The 17,185-nt window shown below is 42.6% G+C and overlaps 1 protein-coding gene across 3 annotated transcripts in view; it reads left to right on the top strand.

The window, feature by feature from the left end:
• Window positions 1-17,185, top strand: part of LOC308328722 (cGMP-dependent protein kinase 1) — a gene marked incomplete at its 5' end in the record, with an annotated part of 153,833 nt that overhangs the window by 92,632 nt on the left and 44,016 nt on the right. For all 3 annotated transcript variants that reach the window (XM_080782824.1, XM_080782823.1, XM_080782822.1), the window contains 3 exons: window positions 7,401-7,464; window positions 11,393-11,470; window positions 14,642-14,736. In XM_080782824.1, coding sequence (XP_080638950.1) covers window positions 7,401-7,464; window positions 11,393-11,470; window positions 14,642-14,736 — 237 coding nt within the window. The remainder of the gene's footprint in view (window positions 1-7,400; window positions 7,465-11,392; window positions 11,471-14,641; window positions 14,737-17,185) is intronic.

The raw sequence follows: 17,185 nt of genomic DNA, 5'->3' as shown, positions 1-17,185 counted from the left end.
CCCCTAATTTCATACTTCAAAGACAATATTGGAAATAGCGGATCTACAAGCTTACAATGTGCCAAGCTTGTAGACCGTGAAAATGTTTCATCATTGAAACAATTATGATGATTGTGCATGATTATTCAATGTTTCGGGTATTTCCATTTTTTTTCTAAAAAGATTGCAGATCTGCAGATCTGCACGGGTTGTAAAAGCTGGTAGTTTTTCGTGAATGACTCCTCTGGTGGTGGTGCCAATTAGCATGGATATTTTCCAGCCGATTGGAGATGACGGCAGATGAAATGTATCATCATATTAACGGCCAACTAGAGAGAGAGCAGGCATTGTTTTCAAGCAGCTCCGCATGCTGTAGTGCAGGATAAAAGAGAGAGCTCATCAAAAGAGAGAGAAGAACAGAAGAGTGGTGAGGTTCACGCTCTCCTCTACTCTCTCTCTCTCTCTCTCTCTCTCTCTCTCCATCTCTGCATTTGATTCACCTGCCCCTCTTATCCCCCCCAGCCCCCACATCGAGATGGTTGTGAAATCTAAAATCACGTGTCTGCTTGCATGCTGTGTTACACAAGTATGTGCTCATCCTTGCATGCATCCCAATATATAAGGTAGGAGTGATGCGTAATAATAGCCCTCAATGTCGTGGTTGATATAGGCCTAGGTAAGCCTTTAAGGAGACAAAGATATGAAAAGTTACGGTCCACTCTATCTCTGTCGGTCTCTCTGTCTCACACGCACCCACACGCGTACGCACGCAGTGTGGCTGTTTGTCAAATTCTGCTAAACTTGTTGGGATATTTGGTAATAGTATAGGCTAGTAATAGAAGGAAGCACGCTGTGTACTTTCAGACATCTTTTCAGGGGGATCATTTCCTTTGATGGGGATCATTTCTTTTGATGGGGGTCATTTCTCTCGGGACACACAGAAAAAGGCATCAGTCACAGTAACACAGTGTGTCACTGTTGTCAATATTGTCTTGCTGAGGTAGAGAGGATCAGTCAGTGCCACTGGTCTGTCAGCTCTAAGCATTTTATTGCTGTAAACCTTTAGTTATACTGGATCTCTACTCCACTAGTACCTCCCATACATTTTAGTCTTCATTTGTTGACAATTGTCTTCAAAGCTTAGTTTTTATTTAGTTTTCGGCAGTGAAAAAAGGTAGTTGACGGACATTTTCCGTCGTAGGTTTTTTTTGTCAACGAAATCAACACTGTCACAAACTGTGGAACAAGCTTCCAAATGCAGTCAGGCATGCATGATAACCCCATTTCCAACCCCATTTAGTCTTGAGTAGTACGGTGACCAGATGTTCTCATGACTTTCCACGCGTCCCACAAATTGAGACGCCGTCCCGCGTTGACAGAACGACGTCACTGCCAAGACAAACAAACGCAGCGATTCCGAGTCTTCCATCTCCGAAGCCCGGAAGGCGTGTATTTTCAAAGAAATTAGAGCGCTTAAATTGAGTGACTCACTGGTCATAAAAAGACACGGCATGTGCCACACGACAGATGGTATATCGTTCTCACATCCTCTTCCAAACACATTGTCCCCTGGTAGACCAGGAACATATCGTCTCTGTCGGGTGGAAACCTCATATATGTCCAAAAATAGACTGTTACTTTTCAGGATTCAAATTTAAAAGTAGCAGATCTACAACCTCAACATTTTAACTTTGAACTTGAAATCTGCTACTTTTGATGCTTTTGTGTGATCAATGGGTGTTAATTTACTGGAAGAAAAAATTGAATATTTCTGCCTGATGTACGTCCGGACTGTATGAATATGTGGGCTGTAATTCTATGGCCTGGCGTGTGCCTGTCTGTGTGTTTTATACCTCATTATGAGCGGGAGGGACCGCCCGGGGCTGAGAGGTGGAGATTTATGGCTCCGTTTGCCCAGTCACAACATGTGTGAAGGTTTATATTCCTGGAAGCACTGCAGCCTGTCCGTGACACACATGGAGATAAATATATAGGTGCCAACTGGAAGTGAACCTGGTGCTTCAGAGATTGTGTTGATTTCTTTGACGAAAAATGTCCGTCGACTACCTTTTTTCACTGACGAAGAAAAACCTATAAAAGAAAACCTACGTATACGACGTATATTGACTTCGTCAACAAATAAGAACTAGACAAAAAATGGTACGGAGGGACTAGTGGAGAAGAGATCAAGTAGATTTTATGTTTGGCTAAACTTTTATTCAAAAGGCTAAAGGTCATTACACACTGGCGAATTGGCGACGCGATATATTCGTGCGAATAATTCGCATTTAAAAAAAACAATTGAAGTCCATGCAAGCTTCCACATCAGTGGCGAATGTGCGAAAATGTGACCGTTTTCGCTCTTTATTTGTTCGCTCTGGTGTCGTATTTTGCAGAGATTCGCAGGCGAACTGCAACATGCAATATTTCGCATTTTCAGATCGCTTATTCGCATCGCGTCGCTAATTCGCCAGTGTGTAATGACCTTAAGACTAAAACTGAATCAAAACGTGCTGTCAAAATCAACACTAGATCACTCAAGGTCCTGAGCAGCATGGGAAATGATTCACCAATAAATAACCAAACCAAAAGAACCGAAAAAGCATGAACATCTGTATGTGTCTGTGGAAGAAGCACCAAATGTATTTGGGAGGGATGGCCAACTCCACCTGTCTGCTTTTAACTGCTTAGTATTGTTAGTACATCATAATGTTGCTGTCGGGCAGAAAACTATTATATCCATATTCCAACTTTAAAAAAATATATAAAAATAAATGAAGGACTATTTGATCCTTCTACAGCAGTGTTTCTCAAATGGGGATACATGTATCCCTAGGGGTATGCAGAGGTACTACAGGGGTAGCTGTTGTCGATTAAAGGGGGTTCTTGGATTCAGCAATCAGGAAAAGGGGGTGCTGGAGCCCAAAAGGTTTGAGAACCACTGTCCTACAGCGTCACACAAAAAAATCTAGTTTAGGTTAGGTCATTTTTTGTCATCTGAAATGTTTTAGTGTTAGTCTAGTTTTAGTCGACTAAATATCGTAATAATTTATTCGACTAAATCTACAATTAATTTAGTTGACTAAAATGTATCTTAGCGGACCGTGATGGAGACAGTTCACACGGGTGTGATTTTGTTTGTTGACGAACTTGTCAATATTAGTCTTAGTTTTAGTCATCATAGCTTAGTTTTTATTTAGTTTTTATATAGATTTCGTCAGTGAATAAAGGTACTCTCACAGCAGTTTCCCTAAAAAAACAATGGCTGTCGACGAGGTGCCCAACCACCATGCACGCACACCGTCTCACTCCCTGTCTCACAGGGCTTGCTGAACAGGCTGCCAACAACTTGATGATATAATTGACTGTTTCATCATTAACACACTTAAGCTGTTAGAACGGAACTTTCCCCCACGACAACAGAGGCTTTTTGTTATAGCGTTAAACGTTTTCCAGCTTGAGGGCTTAACACTCCATATGGTTCCCATAGAGAGAGAGAGAGGTCATATCTGATTGTCCAAAGTCTAGATAGCTCGCTGGCCTTCTTCCATCCAGGAAACAGTGTTGGACACAATACAGTACACATATTTACTTGTGTACAGTGGCGTGCACAGACACTTTGAGGGGCAGGTGCTCAAGTGAAACAAAAGGGCACCTTATCTGGCGCGTGGAACCATGCACCAGCTGCAACAAAACATTTCTCTAACACACACACACACACACACACACACACACACACACAGCCGTATCCAGTACTTCACAGATGGAGGGGTCCAATTGCCATTATAAAGTCATTATTTTCGGGTCAAAAACAGGTCTGCACAGCAGAAACAGCCTAACTTACATTTTTGATGAGCCTGCTCTCTGGTCATTTTAACTTTCTTCAATATTGGCATATTGCCTATGGTACATATCATAATAACATCAACACATCAATTTAACTTGAACAACCAATGTCAATTTGAAGCATTCCCTGCTGAGAGAGAGAGAGAGAGAGAGAGAGAGAGAGAGAGAGAGAGACTCATCTCTCTATCGCACGTTAAAGAGAGAGAGAGAGAGAGAGAGAGATACGCATCTCTCTATCGCATGTTAAAGAGAGAGAGAGAGAGAGAGAGAGAGAGAGAGAGAGAGACGCGTCTCTATCGCGCATTAAAGAGAGAGAGAGAGAGGGGGGGGGTCGCGTTAGCATCAAGCTAAGCGTACGTTCGTGGCGGCGGTGGAAATGGGATCATAATATGCATTGGACTCAACAACTTACTCTGACTGTTCTTTGTGCTGGATTGGAGCAGTTGAAAGAAATAAGGAGGAATATATCCATTTGAAACGCGGGCTCCGCCATGACACTAGTCACACAGTAAACAAACTTGCGCGTCACCACGTGTAGTACACGCACACACACACACGCCAGATTTCGAGAGAGAAACCAGCAACCAGGTATGGAAAAACAAGCCCAAGCGACGTTACAGACAACACAAGCCCAGAATGACGAAGTCGCTTACAAAAAGCAAATTTGCCTGCCCTCAGTGATATACTTCTCCAGTACAGCAGTGCAGAACCGAGAGAGTGACACATTCTTTTGGATGTAAACTGCGGACATACAACATCATGACAAATGTATAAATAAATATATTATAAGCTTTTAATCCAGAATTGATCGATGTCACCATGGGCCACATACTATACACGTACAAATAATACAAAACAAGGAAAGAAAAGTGTATCAAATGGACTTGACAAAAGGGCATGTTGGTCCAGAGAGGGCCACTAGGGGGTGCTCAAGCACCCCTTAGCGTCTACGTGTGCACGCCCCTGCTTGTGTACTATATACTAAAGTTATTATTTTTTAATCTAGTACAATGGTATACTTCTACTTCACTACGTCTCTGGCAAATATCATATTTTTTGTTTTACTCCCTACTTTGCCTTTTTCTTTTACAAAAAATACTATTTTATACTTGTACCTGTTGCACGCTTGTACTGTAGAGTAGTATTAAAAACAAAACAAAAAACTGAGGCCAATACTTTGGTTATGTTTAGTCAAGTTATCAGTTACGTTATTTTGTCTGTGTTACTTTACAGGATTCAAAATTCAAAAGCATTTACAGTAGATAGCAGATCCGCAAGCTCAAAATGCATCAATTCGCGCTGCAAAAATATCTTTGGGCCTTTTATTGCCTTTATTGACATACTGTAGGAGGGAGATGGCATGAAGCAACGGTCGTTGGGATCGGAACACGCTGTCTGGAACTCTGGATTACCAGCCCAGGTGGCCAGAAAAACGACTTCTAACAAAGAGTATTTTCATATTGTGGCATCGACACTTTTACTTATGTAAAGTACACCATGCAGCACTGCACAACTGCCAGCCGGGATCGGCTGCGGCCCCCGGAGCGGCGAGGGCATGGAGGAGGCTGAGCGAGGCGAGATGGTTCAGATTACTGTAATAAAGCATGGAAAATGAGGGGGAGATGGAGACAGAGAGAGAGAGAGAGATTAGCCAGGGAGATAAAGCCCTTTGTTCCCCCGGCGTGGGTTATTTTCTCAGCCCCTCCATAAACATTGGGGCAGTCTTTTTTTATTTAATACATTCTCGATAGCATTCACGTGGCCTCTGTACTGTGGCAAAGGAGCAAGCGAAAAACAAACATGAGAGTCCCATTACTCGGAGCGTAGGATCTGACGCTTATGTAGCTGTGCAACCGGAGCTGGAATAAATAAACAGTTGTACAGTGACAATATACAGACAATTAGCTGTGTGCATGCAGTGCTTCCTCTTCCCTTGAAGTTCGGCGTTGGAGCGCCTTGTGTTCTGGCCTTATCTATTCTTCTTCTTCTCTGTTCTTGTGTTGTATTGTATAATTGATTCACAACCACAATGGATAGGGCTGTGCAATTAAATTAACTATATGTGTGCAGAAACCTTTTTTCGTAAATTAACCCTATACTTGATCACACACTACAGCATCACACAAATGTAGCAGATCTGAAAGCTCGAAACACACATCCAATGTGAATGAGTTTTAATGGTAATCAATGCGAGAGAGAGAGAGAGAGAGAGGAAAGGGCAAAAAAAGTCCAGGCATGTTGCGTTGTTGCCTGGATCAATGACAGGTCTCCTCCAGGTCTGCTTAATTAAGAGGGGCGCAACAATGCAAGCGTAAAAAAAAAGCTAAACAGTATCCAGGTCTGGTGAATCGGGCGTGTGCATGTTGATTAGGTGATGTAATGGTGATGTAAAAACAAACAGTGCCAACACAAACATTAAATGCCATTAACAGTAAAGAGACAATATGACGTAATGAGGAACAATATGCGTAAACTTTCCCTTCATTGTCAATGGCGTTTTTAAAACAAACATTAAACCTGCATATAGGAGCGCCCCTCAAAAACACCAACGTTTGTCAGCCATTGATACCAGCCAGTTGATACCCAACTATATCTTTCTGTGGCTCCAGATGATCCCTGTGCTTTAGACCCGCTGTTGACCTGTCTGTCTGTTTCTCAAGCTAAATGAGGATAAGACAGAAGTTCTCATAATCGGTTCTAGTGAGCAGAAATAATCAATAATAAGCAGACTTGGTAACCTGACTGTAGAAAGTAACAGTACAGTAAAGAACCTGGGGGTTATTATTTATTCTGAATTTAATTTTAATTCACACATTAATCATGTTACCAAGATTGCCTTTTTTCACTTTAGAAATATTGCACGAATCAGAGCCTATTTGTCCTTGGACGATGCAAAAACGCTAATCCACGCCTTTGTTTTTTCTCGGCTTGATTACTGCAATGCACTTTCTTCAGGACTTCCTAAGAAAACAACTGACAGATTACAACTTGTCCAAAATGCAGCAGCCAGAGTTTTAACTAGAACTAAGATGAGAGAACATATTACTCCAGTTTTGGCATCACTGCACTGGCTTCCGGTTGTTTTTAGGATTGATTTTAAAATTATTTTACTTGTCTATAAAGCTCTCAATGGTCTCCCACTGTACCTTCGTCAGGCAGCCTCTGTAGACATTTTTTAAGCTCAGCTCAAGACCCACTTCTACAACATTGCTTTTAATTGATCTTTTATTTATTTTTGTTATTCATGTCCTCACTTTATTGCATTACTGCTTGTTTTTTTAATGTCGTTGCCTTGCTTTTCTTTTATTCTCCATTGTTCTGTAAAGCAATTTGAGCTGCATTTCATGTCATGAAAGGTGCTATACAAATAAAGTTTTATTATTATTATTATTATTGAGCCTTCCTCAGGGTGTGATGACCATGACATTGATTTGATGAAGTCATTGTCCATACAATAAGGCCTACGGTGTTAGTTTTTCATTTGCGCTTTCCGAGGCTCTTCTATTCATCCTCTGCTGCCAATCTGAATCTGACCGCAGTGCTGTCTCTCTCTCTGTTCTTGTTATCTCGTGCAGTGTTCCTACCTTCCACGGCCTTCAGGAAGAAATCCTCAGCAAGCTGGCGGATGTCCTTGAGGAGGTGAGTGTCTTTGTTTGTAAGCCTCGCTGCATGGCAGTATACGACCGAGCTGCCTGGCTCTGGAGGCCTCGGTGGTGAATGGAGAAGGAAGAAGTGTCCCTGTGTGACGGCACGGAAAAAGGGAAAAATAATAATAATACTAGGGGTCCACCGATGTGGAAATTCTTGGCCGATACCGATGTTAAAAAAACAATCTAGCCGATAGCCGATAGTCACAGATGCCGATGTTTGTATACCGTATTTTTCCAAGTGGCTGCCATTTGCAGTAGGTCGTTATTTAGTTTTGCACCGGTCAGCACCGGTGGCAGTTAACAAGGCAAATATCGGCCCCTACCGATTGTCGGCCGATACATCGGTGCACCTATAAATAATACACGTAATTATTGATTTGTTTGTGCGAGATCTGTGTGGAAATCTCGGGGATATCCATTTGGCTTAGTGGTTAAGATGTTGGCTTTCCACGTGGGAGTGTGTGAATGGGAGTGTGTGCGAATCCTGGGCGTTACATGTATAGTGGATCCATCGCAACGAGTAAGTGACACACTTGTCAAAATAAGCTGATCTACAAGTTGTTATGCAGTGTGTCCCGACATGGTACGGACTCGCTGGGAGCTTGTAGATCTGTCACGTTAGTAACATGAGACCATAGACGTCACGTCATCACGCTTGAGTTCCCAGTTAACTTTTATGGTGCTAAATGAGCCGTGGAACAATGCAAATGAACGTATCGAGAATGCGCTTGGGATTTTATGACAGATACATTTCAGGGACTTAAACACCCCTTTATGAATTCCATGTTGTTTTTGCTTTTACACGTTATTGACGGCCAGCATTGCGAATCGGAATTTGTGCCACTGGCTTCCAGCACATCACTTTTATCATCATCCAACCACTGGCAGCATGCAGAAAGGGGTCAAACCGCTCTGCCTGGTTATTATTGTTGCCATCACCAGACATGCATAATGGCTACTGTTGACATTTACGCTTTTGTCTCACTGATTGAATGACGTTTAAAATACCAGTCGTTTAGGAGCACGGTGGCACAGAAAGGCCATTTCGCCAACCCCGCCTTTGGGTATGGGCACTGATGACCCACAGCGCCCAGAGCGTGAACTGTATAGCTGTCATAAAGCAGTGTTCTCATGAAGTGAACTGCACAGCTGTCATAAAGCAGTGTTCTCATGAAGTGAACTGTTTGAGTGCTTCTCAAATATGTTCATATCAAGGACCGAAACGGGCAGAAACCTCCTATCTTCATATTCTAACCTTTTCTGTTTTAGTTTAGTTTTTTTTCTTGTACATTAACACCCTACGTGATCACACTACAGCATCACACTAGAGCATCACAAGTAGCAGATCCACAGACGCAACGAAGCGCCCTATTCCATTCTGGCGCATTGAGCCTTGAACCCCTTGAGCCTTGGCAGGAGGAGAGTTTGAGCTCTGTCACCGCAATATAGCTCCTACAGCTTTTAGATGAAGGCTTACCACACATTTCAGCACAAGACCCAGAAGATAGATTTGGTGTCCCCTCGGGATAGCCTACATTACAAAACCACATGACAAATTAAATTAAGCCCCAAATAGCCTATGTGCAAGCATTGTGACGCATTGTGAATTTGTGAGCATTGCGATTGGTGTTGTTTTAATGTCTTAAACTGTGTGTGTGTGTGTGTGTGTGTGTGTGTGTGTGTGTGTGTGTGTGTGTGTGTGTGTGTGTGTGTGTGTGTGTGTGTGTGTGTGTGTGTGTGTGTGTGTATATTAGGCATGTAACGATTCACTCAACTCACGATACGATACGTATCACGATATTTTAAACAAAAAATATTTTCCAGAAAAATGACAGTTTTTTAAATTTTATATAATTTATCTTCCCCCGAGCTTTAAAAAAAGATATATATTTAACTACATTGCAAAAGAAGTAGCATTACTTTTGAAACATAATTGACTTCCTTGATGAGCATCAACAACCATCATCACCTGGGCACAGTCACAGATACTACTTTAGAGCAGGGAACTCCAGGCAGACAGATCTCAGCAGCAGATAAAGATGTATCACTGTGTTACTGATTGGGGCTTTTCATGGCGAGAAAGAAAGCTGCTCAAGTGTGTACATGTCAAGAGTAGAGCCATAAAGTCCGTGATGGACCATTACCTCTCCCCACACGCACACGCACGCACACACGCACGCTCACACACACCACACACTGACTGACTGACTGACTGACAAGCTGTGCATTGTCTACACCAGTGCTTCTCAAACATTTTCATGTCCAGGACGAATGAAGGTTGAGAATCACAGACCTACAGTAGCATACCAAGGAAACACGGCATACTGGAGGTTGAACACTGCTTCTTGACAGAACTGCTGTGGAATTCTGGGTCGATCAGAAGAGTTGAGGAAAAATGAACATTTAAGTCCATACTTTATTTGGACCCCTCCCCCAAAAGTCCCATATCCCCCCTGATAATTATTAACTTAAATGGTTCTTTGTCTCAACTCTTTACTTACTTTATATATTATTATGGATCCCCATTAACACATGGCTATTCCTATTCTATTCTTCCTGCAGTCCATTACACCCAATGACACATCATACCGTACGTACATACTACAGATACAACACAGAGTGAGACAGACAATAGTTCATTTACAAAAGTTAAGAAATGAATTTCACAAATTTACAATATTGTATATTTCATGAGAAAAGGGTTACCCATAATAAGTTAATAACTCTTCGTTTTTTTGTTTTTGTTTTTTTTCTCCTTTCCTTCTTCCGTTTCTTCAACATACTCGAATCAAATTAGGTAGATTAATCATAAAATAATACAAATAAAGAATAAACAATTCAATAAAGTTATAATGGTTAAACAACAATCAGTCAAGTTCATGAAATATTGGAAGATAATAGTACAATCGAAATGTTTATTATGTTACCTTTCGCTAACAAGGTTATTTTTTTGAGTGGTGCAACCACTCCAAGGAACAGCAATGTCCGTGTTAACCTGTGTGACTATGAGTAGCAGTAGGGGAAAAAGTGGCGCTGTTGTGCCAGAAACAGAGAGAGGGAGAAGTTTCTTTGAAGTTCTATTTCCAGGAAATTTGCTTTCATATGTTATGACGTATAAACACTCCACGCCAAACACTCCAGAATTCTCAGGCGAAGGCAGACGGATGAAATAATTAAGCACCTACCACTGTTTGATGTCTAAGCTTTTATCAACACATCGTCAACACGGCAGTGAAATTATGTAAACAGACACAAGCAATAATCATTATGTACAGTAGTACCTCTCTGCCAGATATTGTATTTATTCCTGTGTGTGTGTGTGTGTGTGTGTGTGTGTGTGTGTGTGTGTGTGTGTGTGTGTGTGTGTGTGTGTGTGTGTGTGTGTGTGTGTGTGTGTGTGTGTGTGTGTGTGTGTGTGCGCGCGCGAGTGTGTGAGTGAGTGCACAATTTACTATTCTGTTCATATCGGGTCACAACTCCAACAGGGCTGAGTCGGCTAAGCGAACTTCGCAACGTTCGACACAGCAACGTGCACACTTTAGCACACGGTGGTGTCTCTTGTGGCTCAAGTTTGCTTGATACAGCGCCCCTCCGTCTCGGTCTAAAACTGCATTTAGGAGGGTGTGTGACCATTTACTCAACATTAATGCGAAGGCCAGTACAGCACTGTCTACCTCTCTTTCTTCAAAACTTCAGAATGGAGTGTGCACGCCGCACGGCAAACAATTCTAAATTCAACCACTCCTTTTACACCCATGTAAACCTGCCATGTGACAATTCAGCTGATTCTGGTTCTCCTCTCCACCGTTATGATGAAATAACCAGAGAACCGTGATGTTCCTTGATGAATAATACAGTAACTCTCACCCCTCTCTCTCTCTCTCTCTCTCTCTCTCTCTCTCTCTCTCTCTTCTCAGACACACTATGAAGATGGAGAGTACATCATCAGACAGGGTGCGAGAGGAGATACGTTCTTCATCATCAGCAAAGGAAAGGTGAGTGTGACCCCGCGGTCTTCAGCGCTATAGTGGGCATTGCACGGGGACACGTTGACTATAGTGGGCATAACGCGGCGGGGACACGGTGACTTTCACAGTGACTCTAACAAGGATGTGGACGGTGTTGTATTGAGCGAGAGCACTCGGCTGTCCTCATGTGAGAACATGAAAGGGACAGGATGGAGCCGTGGATGGGGGGTGCGCTACAGATGAGGCTCCTTCTTTGTACTCCTCCGCCGCTGTCGGTAGCTCTCGCCCAAGGTTATCATTTTTAGTTGTTGCTAATAGTTCTGTTTTTTTCTTTTGTTTGTATTCTTTTTAGTATTGGTTTTAGTTTTTTTGTTTCAAGATTGGTGCAGGATTGAAAAGGGACAGAACATTTACAAAAATGAAAACTAAAGGCATTTTGTTTTGTAATAGTTTTCAATATTAATGTTAGTTTTTCGTTAACTATAATTGCTTGCTCTCGCCACCTGTCACACCTCTCACCACCTGTCACATCCAACACAGATGGGATTCTAGTGACAATATACTGTGATGAGGAACTCGCTTTCTGTCTCAAAGTATACATGCACGCACACGCACACACCCAGGGCTGGACTGGGACAAAAATTCGACCCGGTCATTTTCGCGTAAATTTGGCCCAGACTGGCCCACCACAACCAGTGCGCAGATAGCAGAAACTCTACCGCCCACTCCGTCGAGGCAGACACACACAAACAAACAAGCCCTAATACCACCACTTTTACAGAACAACATAAATGATACAAACCAACAGACAACTACACAACCCTTTGTAGAGGGTTTATTTGTCACTCACTGATACAGGTACAGTGAAATTATCATGATGGCACTGGCAGAATGGCAGCACGCCCGGACCTTTCCTGGTGGCCTACCGCCTATTGGCCTGCCTGTCAAAAAAAAAGAAATGTTTATTTTTATCATGGCAGCCCCCTACGGTCGCGGCCCACCGGGAATATGCCGGTACGTCCTGTGGCCAGTCCAGCACACCTGACCTTTTCTATGATGCGTCTGTCACCTTTCAGTCTGTATTTTCTTGCCCTTACTATTTCCCCCTACCAAACTGGCCCCCGTCTCCCCCCTCTTCTCACTATAGTCACATTGTCATGAATCTTTATTACACCTCCCTCAGATTTAGACAGACTTATGATGTAGTGATATTTCATATTATTTCCCAAACGTGGCTAAATAAAACTTGATAATGGATTAATTAAAGCCAAATGACCTATCTTCCTTCCCCGTAAGACCTGTTGAAGGACACTTGTGGTGATTTGTAAGTGCTAATGGCATTGGTCTCTGCCATCGCTCACTTGTCTTAAAGGCTAATGAGGCTAGCGCCCACCAAGGTGTCGGTCACAGTGGACGAAGGTAGGCTGTTACAAGTAATGGTCCTGTATTAAAATAATCACACTCGTATGAAGCCAGGTTCAAAGGTTCTTTATTATTTGTCTCCCGAGGAAGAAATTTGTCTTAGACAATGCAAGCGTAGCCCTTATGCCAATGCCGCAGCTGCCGCTGTACATCTTTCTTGCATCAAAGAAAAAGAAAACATAGAGGGGGGGGGGGGGGGGGGGGGCTCATCCACAAGAACACAACACGTCGCTTAGATCGACAATTTTCATATAGCTGAAGTATAGGATAGGGCTAACCTGTATTCAGATAAAGGGTTTCAGATAATTTAGAAGCTTGTTTCACAAACGGCACAGCTGTTTGGTTTCCCTTATCTTATTTCCAGGCTGTACAGACTTACAACCGAAGGGTCTCTTTTCCACAAATATATATTAGTGGTGTCAAAAAATATCGATATGAATCGTTACTCGATTTTAACATTAACGATGCGACTACATCAATGCACGTGTGTCTGGATCGATCAAAATAACGTCTGCATCGGATGTTGGTTCGATTCTAAAGTTATGAATTGGTCGATTCAACTAACTGCGGGAAAAACACAGATGTACAAGCCCAAAGCGCATGTGCATTGCGATGGGTAGAGAACTTCCAGCGCAGGACGGGCGCATGCTTATGACGCTCTTAATTATGCATCATCAGCATTCAGCAGCGACAACACGAGCATAAGAAGCCACTCGTCAGACAGATGGGATGCACACGCAGATCCAACACAGCTTTATTGCATAATTGCACACCTGTTTTTTAATTCAGGCGTCCATCGGATAGCCTTTTATATCTTATTTCCCATCCACGGGGACAAGCTGATCACCGGCTTCCACCCGATCTGGGTGATGGTGTTGTTGTCTGACGAGGGTAACTACTAGCTAGAATAGGAGCTAATGTTAGTCTAGCTCTGGTCCATAGCGTTAGGAGGAGTTCTCCTTAATAACTTTCCCCAACCCCTCACACTAGATGCTGCGTTTACACGGGCAGTCGCAAAGACGAATGGGAATATCATTTGGAGCACCAGTCAAGTTTCTGGTTTCCATTACAAATTAATTAGCGTCTGCCCATGTTTAATGGTTTCACTGTCCACCCTCCACAGCAGGCAGACCTGTCAAAACTATGCACTTCCCAAAACTCAGAGACATGCCACCATCCTAAGTTCAAACCCACCTCTAAAATATTGCTTTCCCCAGCTATCTCATTCCACTGTTTCAATTTATTTTATTCCTTAGTCTTTCCCTAATAAAGTGGTTTGTATTTGTTTTCTCATGTTCCCCTTGTAAAGCATCTCTAGGTACTCATTATAGCATATATAATATATTTGAGATATTATTATTATTATCAATATTATTATTACTACTTCAGATTGCACCGTATCGTATCGAATCGCATCAAATTCCACAAAATTCCACAAAATCAAAATCATATCGAATTGCACTGAATTGAATCTAATTTGTATCGTCTCCAAATCGCATCGTAGCCCATGCGTATCGATACATATCGAATCGTCTTGTAAGGTAGAGATGCACACCCCTAATATATATAGGGGTATATACACACACACACACACACACACACGGTAGCAGCCACTGTGTACTGTGCATTATATGTATACAGTACATAAGGACATTATTCAAGGTGCAACATTATTCACGGTGCAATATTATTTAATGTGCGTTCAAGGAGGAGCTAAAGTCCAAGTCGACTAGTCCGACTCCTCACCCTCCTATATCTGTCTCACCCTCTCCCCAGGTGAACGTGACCAGGGAGGATCTACCAAACGGAGAGCCTGTCTACCTGCGCAGCATGGGGAAGGGAGACTGGTTTGGAGAGAAAGCCCTGCAGGGGTGAGTCCTCAACTCCCCACCACACACTTTAACCCATTCTGACCTGAGATCAGATTCTAAATATGTCTTCTACATCCTGACAGTTTTCTGAAAAAGCTATGTTTCTATGTCAGTCGTTCTTCGACTTTTCAAAAATAGCAGACCTACAAGCTCATAGCGCGCCATGAGCTTGTAGATCTGCTATTTTTCAATAGCTAAAGCACAACATAATGCTAACACCAAAAGGGGTTCCCGCCCAAAATGGGTTTAATAGAGTATGCACATGCATCACTTTTCCACTGGGACACGCCCCCCCCTCATCTAGACTGAGTGGCAAAACATTGAGCAGCATGGAGCGTGCTGACCTGTTTCTAAATTGCACATAATGCCGGAGGCAGTGGGACATTGCACTTCCAAACCCCCAACCCTTACAAAAACAATTACCTGCACGGAATGTCTTGACAGAAAGTAGCTCATAACATGTCTGTGGTGGATTTTTATGAAGCAAAGACTATACATATAGGAAGGATAATTCAAGCTTTCCGTACAGGTGCAATGTTGGTGAGTTTAACGTTTAATACAATCACAATTGTTGTTTGGATGTTTGGGCTTTCAAGGCCAGAGTTTTGTTTGTTTTTGATTCCCACATAACCTCCGGGTACACACATCCTACTCTATCCTACTCTTAAGTCCAGCCTAGTTCATGGGTTCTGAAACGTTTTCATATTAATTTGGCCGCGGACAGTGGACACTGGACACCCATCTGAAAATATGTTGAAATGTTTCAAAAATATCGTTTTTGACTGCCGTGACTCCCATTCTATTTCCTTGCACCTTTTTTGATTTGCTGTCAGTCTTCATCTCCCACGCTTGTTATCATCTTCACCAATTTCCCATCACTCACTCTTGACAGGCACAGCAATGTGTTGCAAGATAAGTTCAACCTGCTTAAAGGAGCACTTCACCACTTTTCAACCTATCTTCATATAATAGGTCCTCACTAATAATCATGAAATAATGGTGCAATTCTTTTCTACTCTGTCTGTGTCTCATAGGAGGGCTGTGGGCAGTTCAGAAACCCGTCCATCAGTGACATCATCGATGGGGAATACAAGCTAATAGAAACTGTAGGCTTTCTAGTCCTGAAAAGTTGCAATGCGAAAATGGAAGCCATCGTTCTCACGATAATGAAAATCTAAACATTTTTGTAAAAAATCTGCCTAATGATGATGTCACTGGTGGACGCGTTTCTGAACTGCCCACAGCCCTCCTATGAGACACAGACTGAGTAGAAAAAAATCGTTTATCATGATTATTAGTGAGGACCTATTATATGAAGATAGGTTAAAAAGTGGTGAAGTGGTCCTTTAAGATGCAAGCACCAGACATAATACATTAGGGCTGGCAACCATCCCTTGAAAATAACGTATCGTCCCTTTTTTGGACACACCTGTCCCTTATTGTCCCACTTCAGTCCTATACATTTTGGCCATTTGAAAATAGCCGATCTACAAGCTCCACTGCGTCGTGAAGCGACGCATTGTGAGTGTTTCTACATTGCTACTGCTACTGTACTGTTACAAAATGTGGTTACTTTTTCCACCACTGATGGTTAGTTAGTATAGGCGCTTGATTTAATATAGTTTCCTTCACTAGTGTTCTCTGTGTTGTTAAGAGAAGGCGTGTGAGCATAATGGTGTTGCTCGTGTATATACAGTATGGGCTAGAAATAAACGAAAAACACCCACGGAACATGACTGCTCCCACAGTGCTTTCAACACCGTTCTCATCAGTCTCTCAGGGACGCCTACTGTACTGTAGCTCCACTAACGCACTTCACTATTGCATTAGTTTCACCATAGTGAACGCAGCATTCATGGTCTGGATCGGGTGGTGTTTTCCTTATGGGGAAATAGAGCAGGGGCTCAAGTCCCCCTTGATGTCTATACAGTATGTGTAGTGCCTAAAGTCCTATACTTAATGGCACTCTTGGTTGCCGACGGCCAGGTGGAAGCTCTTACGTGTGCCAGTACAAACTGATCTCCAAAACATTAACTTAGCTTTATTTTCCGCAGTCATTTTCCTATACAACATACAGATAAAATAATAAGAAAGAAACAGTAACAACAAACACAGGGGACCAGCCCTCCTGAAAACTGTTACCCTCCGCCGTCTGCCACTGGCAACACCTGTGCCTGATCAGGAGCCTGGTTAAATACCTGACCAAGCTGCAGTGACACTGTCAATCAGCAAAACATTAGGTCATAATTAATTACAGTATGTATTATTGTATGCCTGGCTGGCACATAAAGCTGCCTTGTGCTACTGAAACGGGAGACGGAATCCTGATCTAATGGGGCCACAATTAAGGCCTCGGGAGCAGTTTGTTTTCCAATGAGACCACTTCACCTCGGAGACCCGAAGATCAGTTGGTTTCAATGACAGGCTATCAGGTTGATAATGGTGTGTC

This window comes from Protomyctophum bolini (assembly GCF_963924005.1).
Source record: "Protomyctophum bolini genome assembly, chromosome: 14".
In the NCBI taxonomy this organism is placed as follows: Eukaryota; Metazoa; Chordata; class Actinopteri; order Myctophiformes; family Myctophidae; genus Protomyctophum; species Protomyctophum bolini.
The sequence above is the reverse complement of the archived record's forward strand: the minus strand, read 5'-3'. Positions and strand labels throughout refer to the sequence as shown.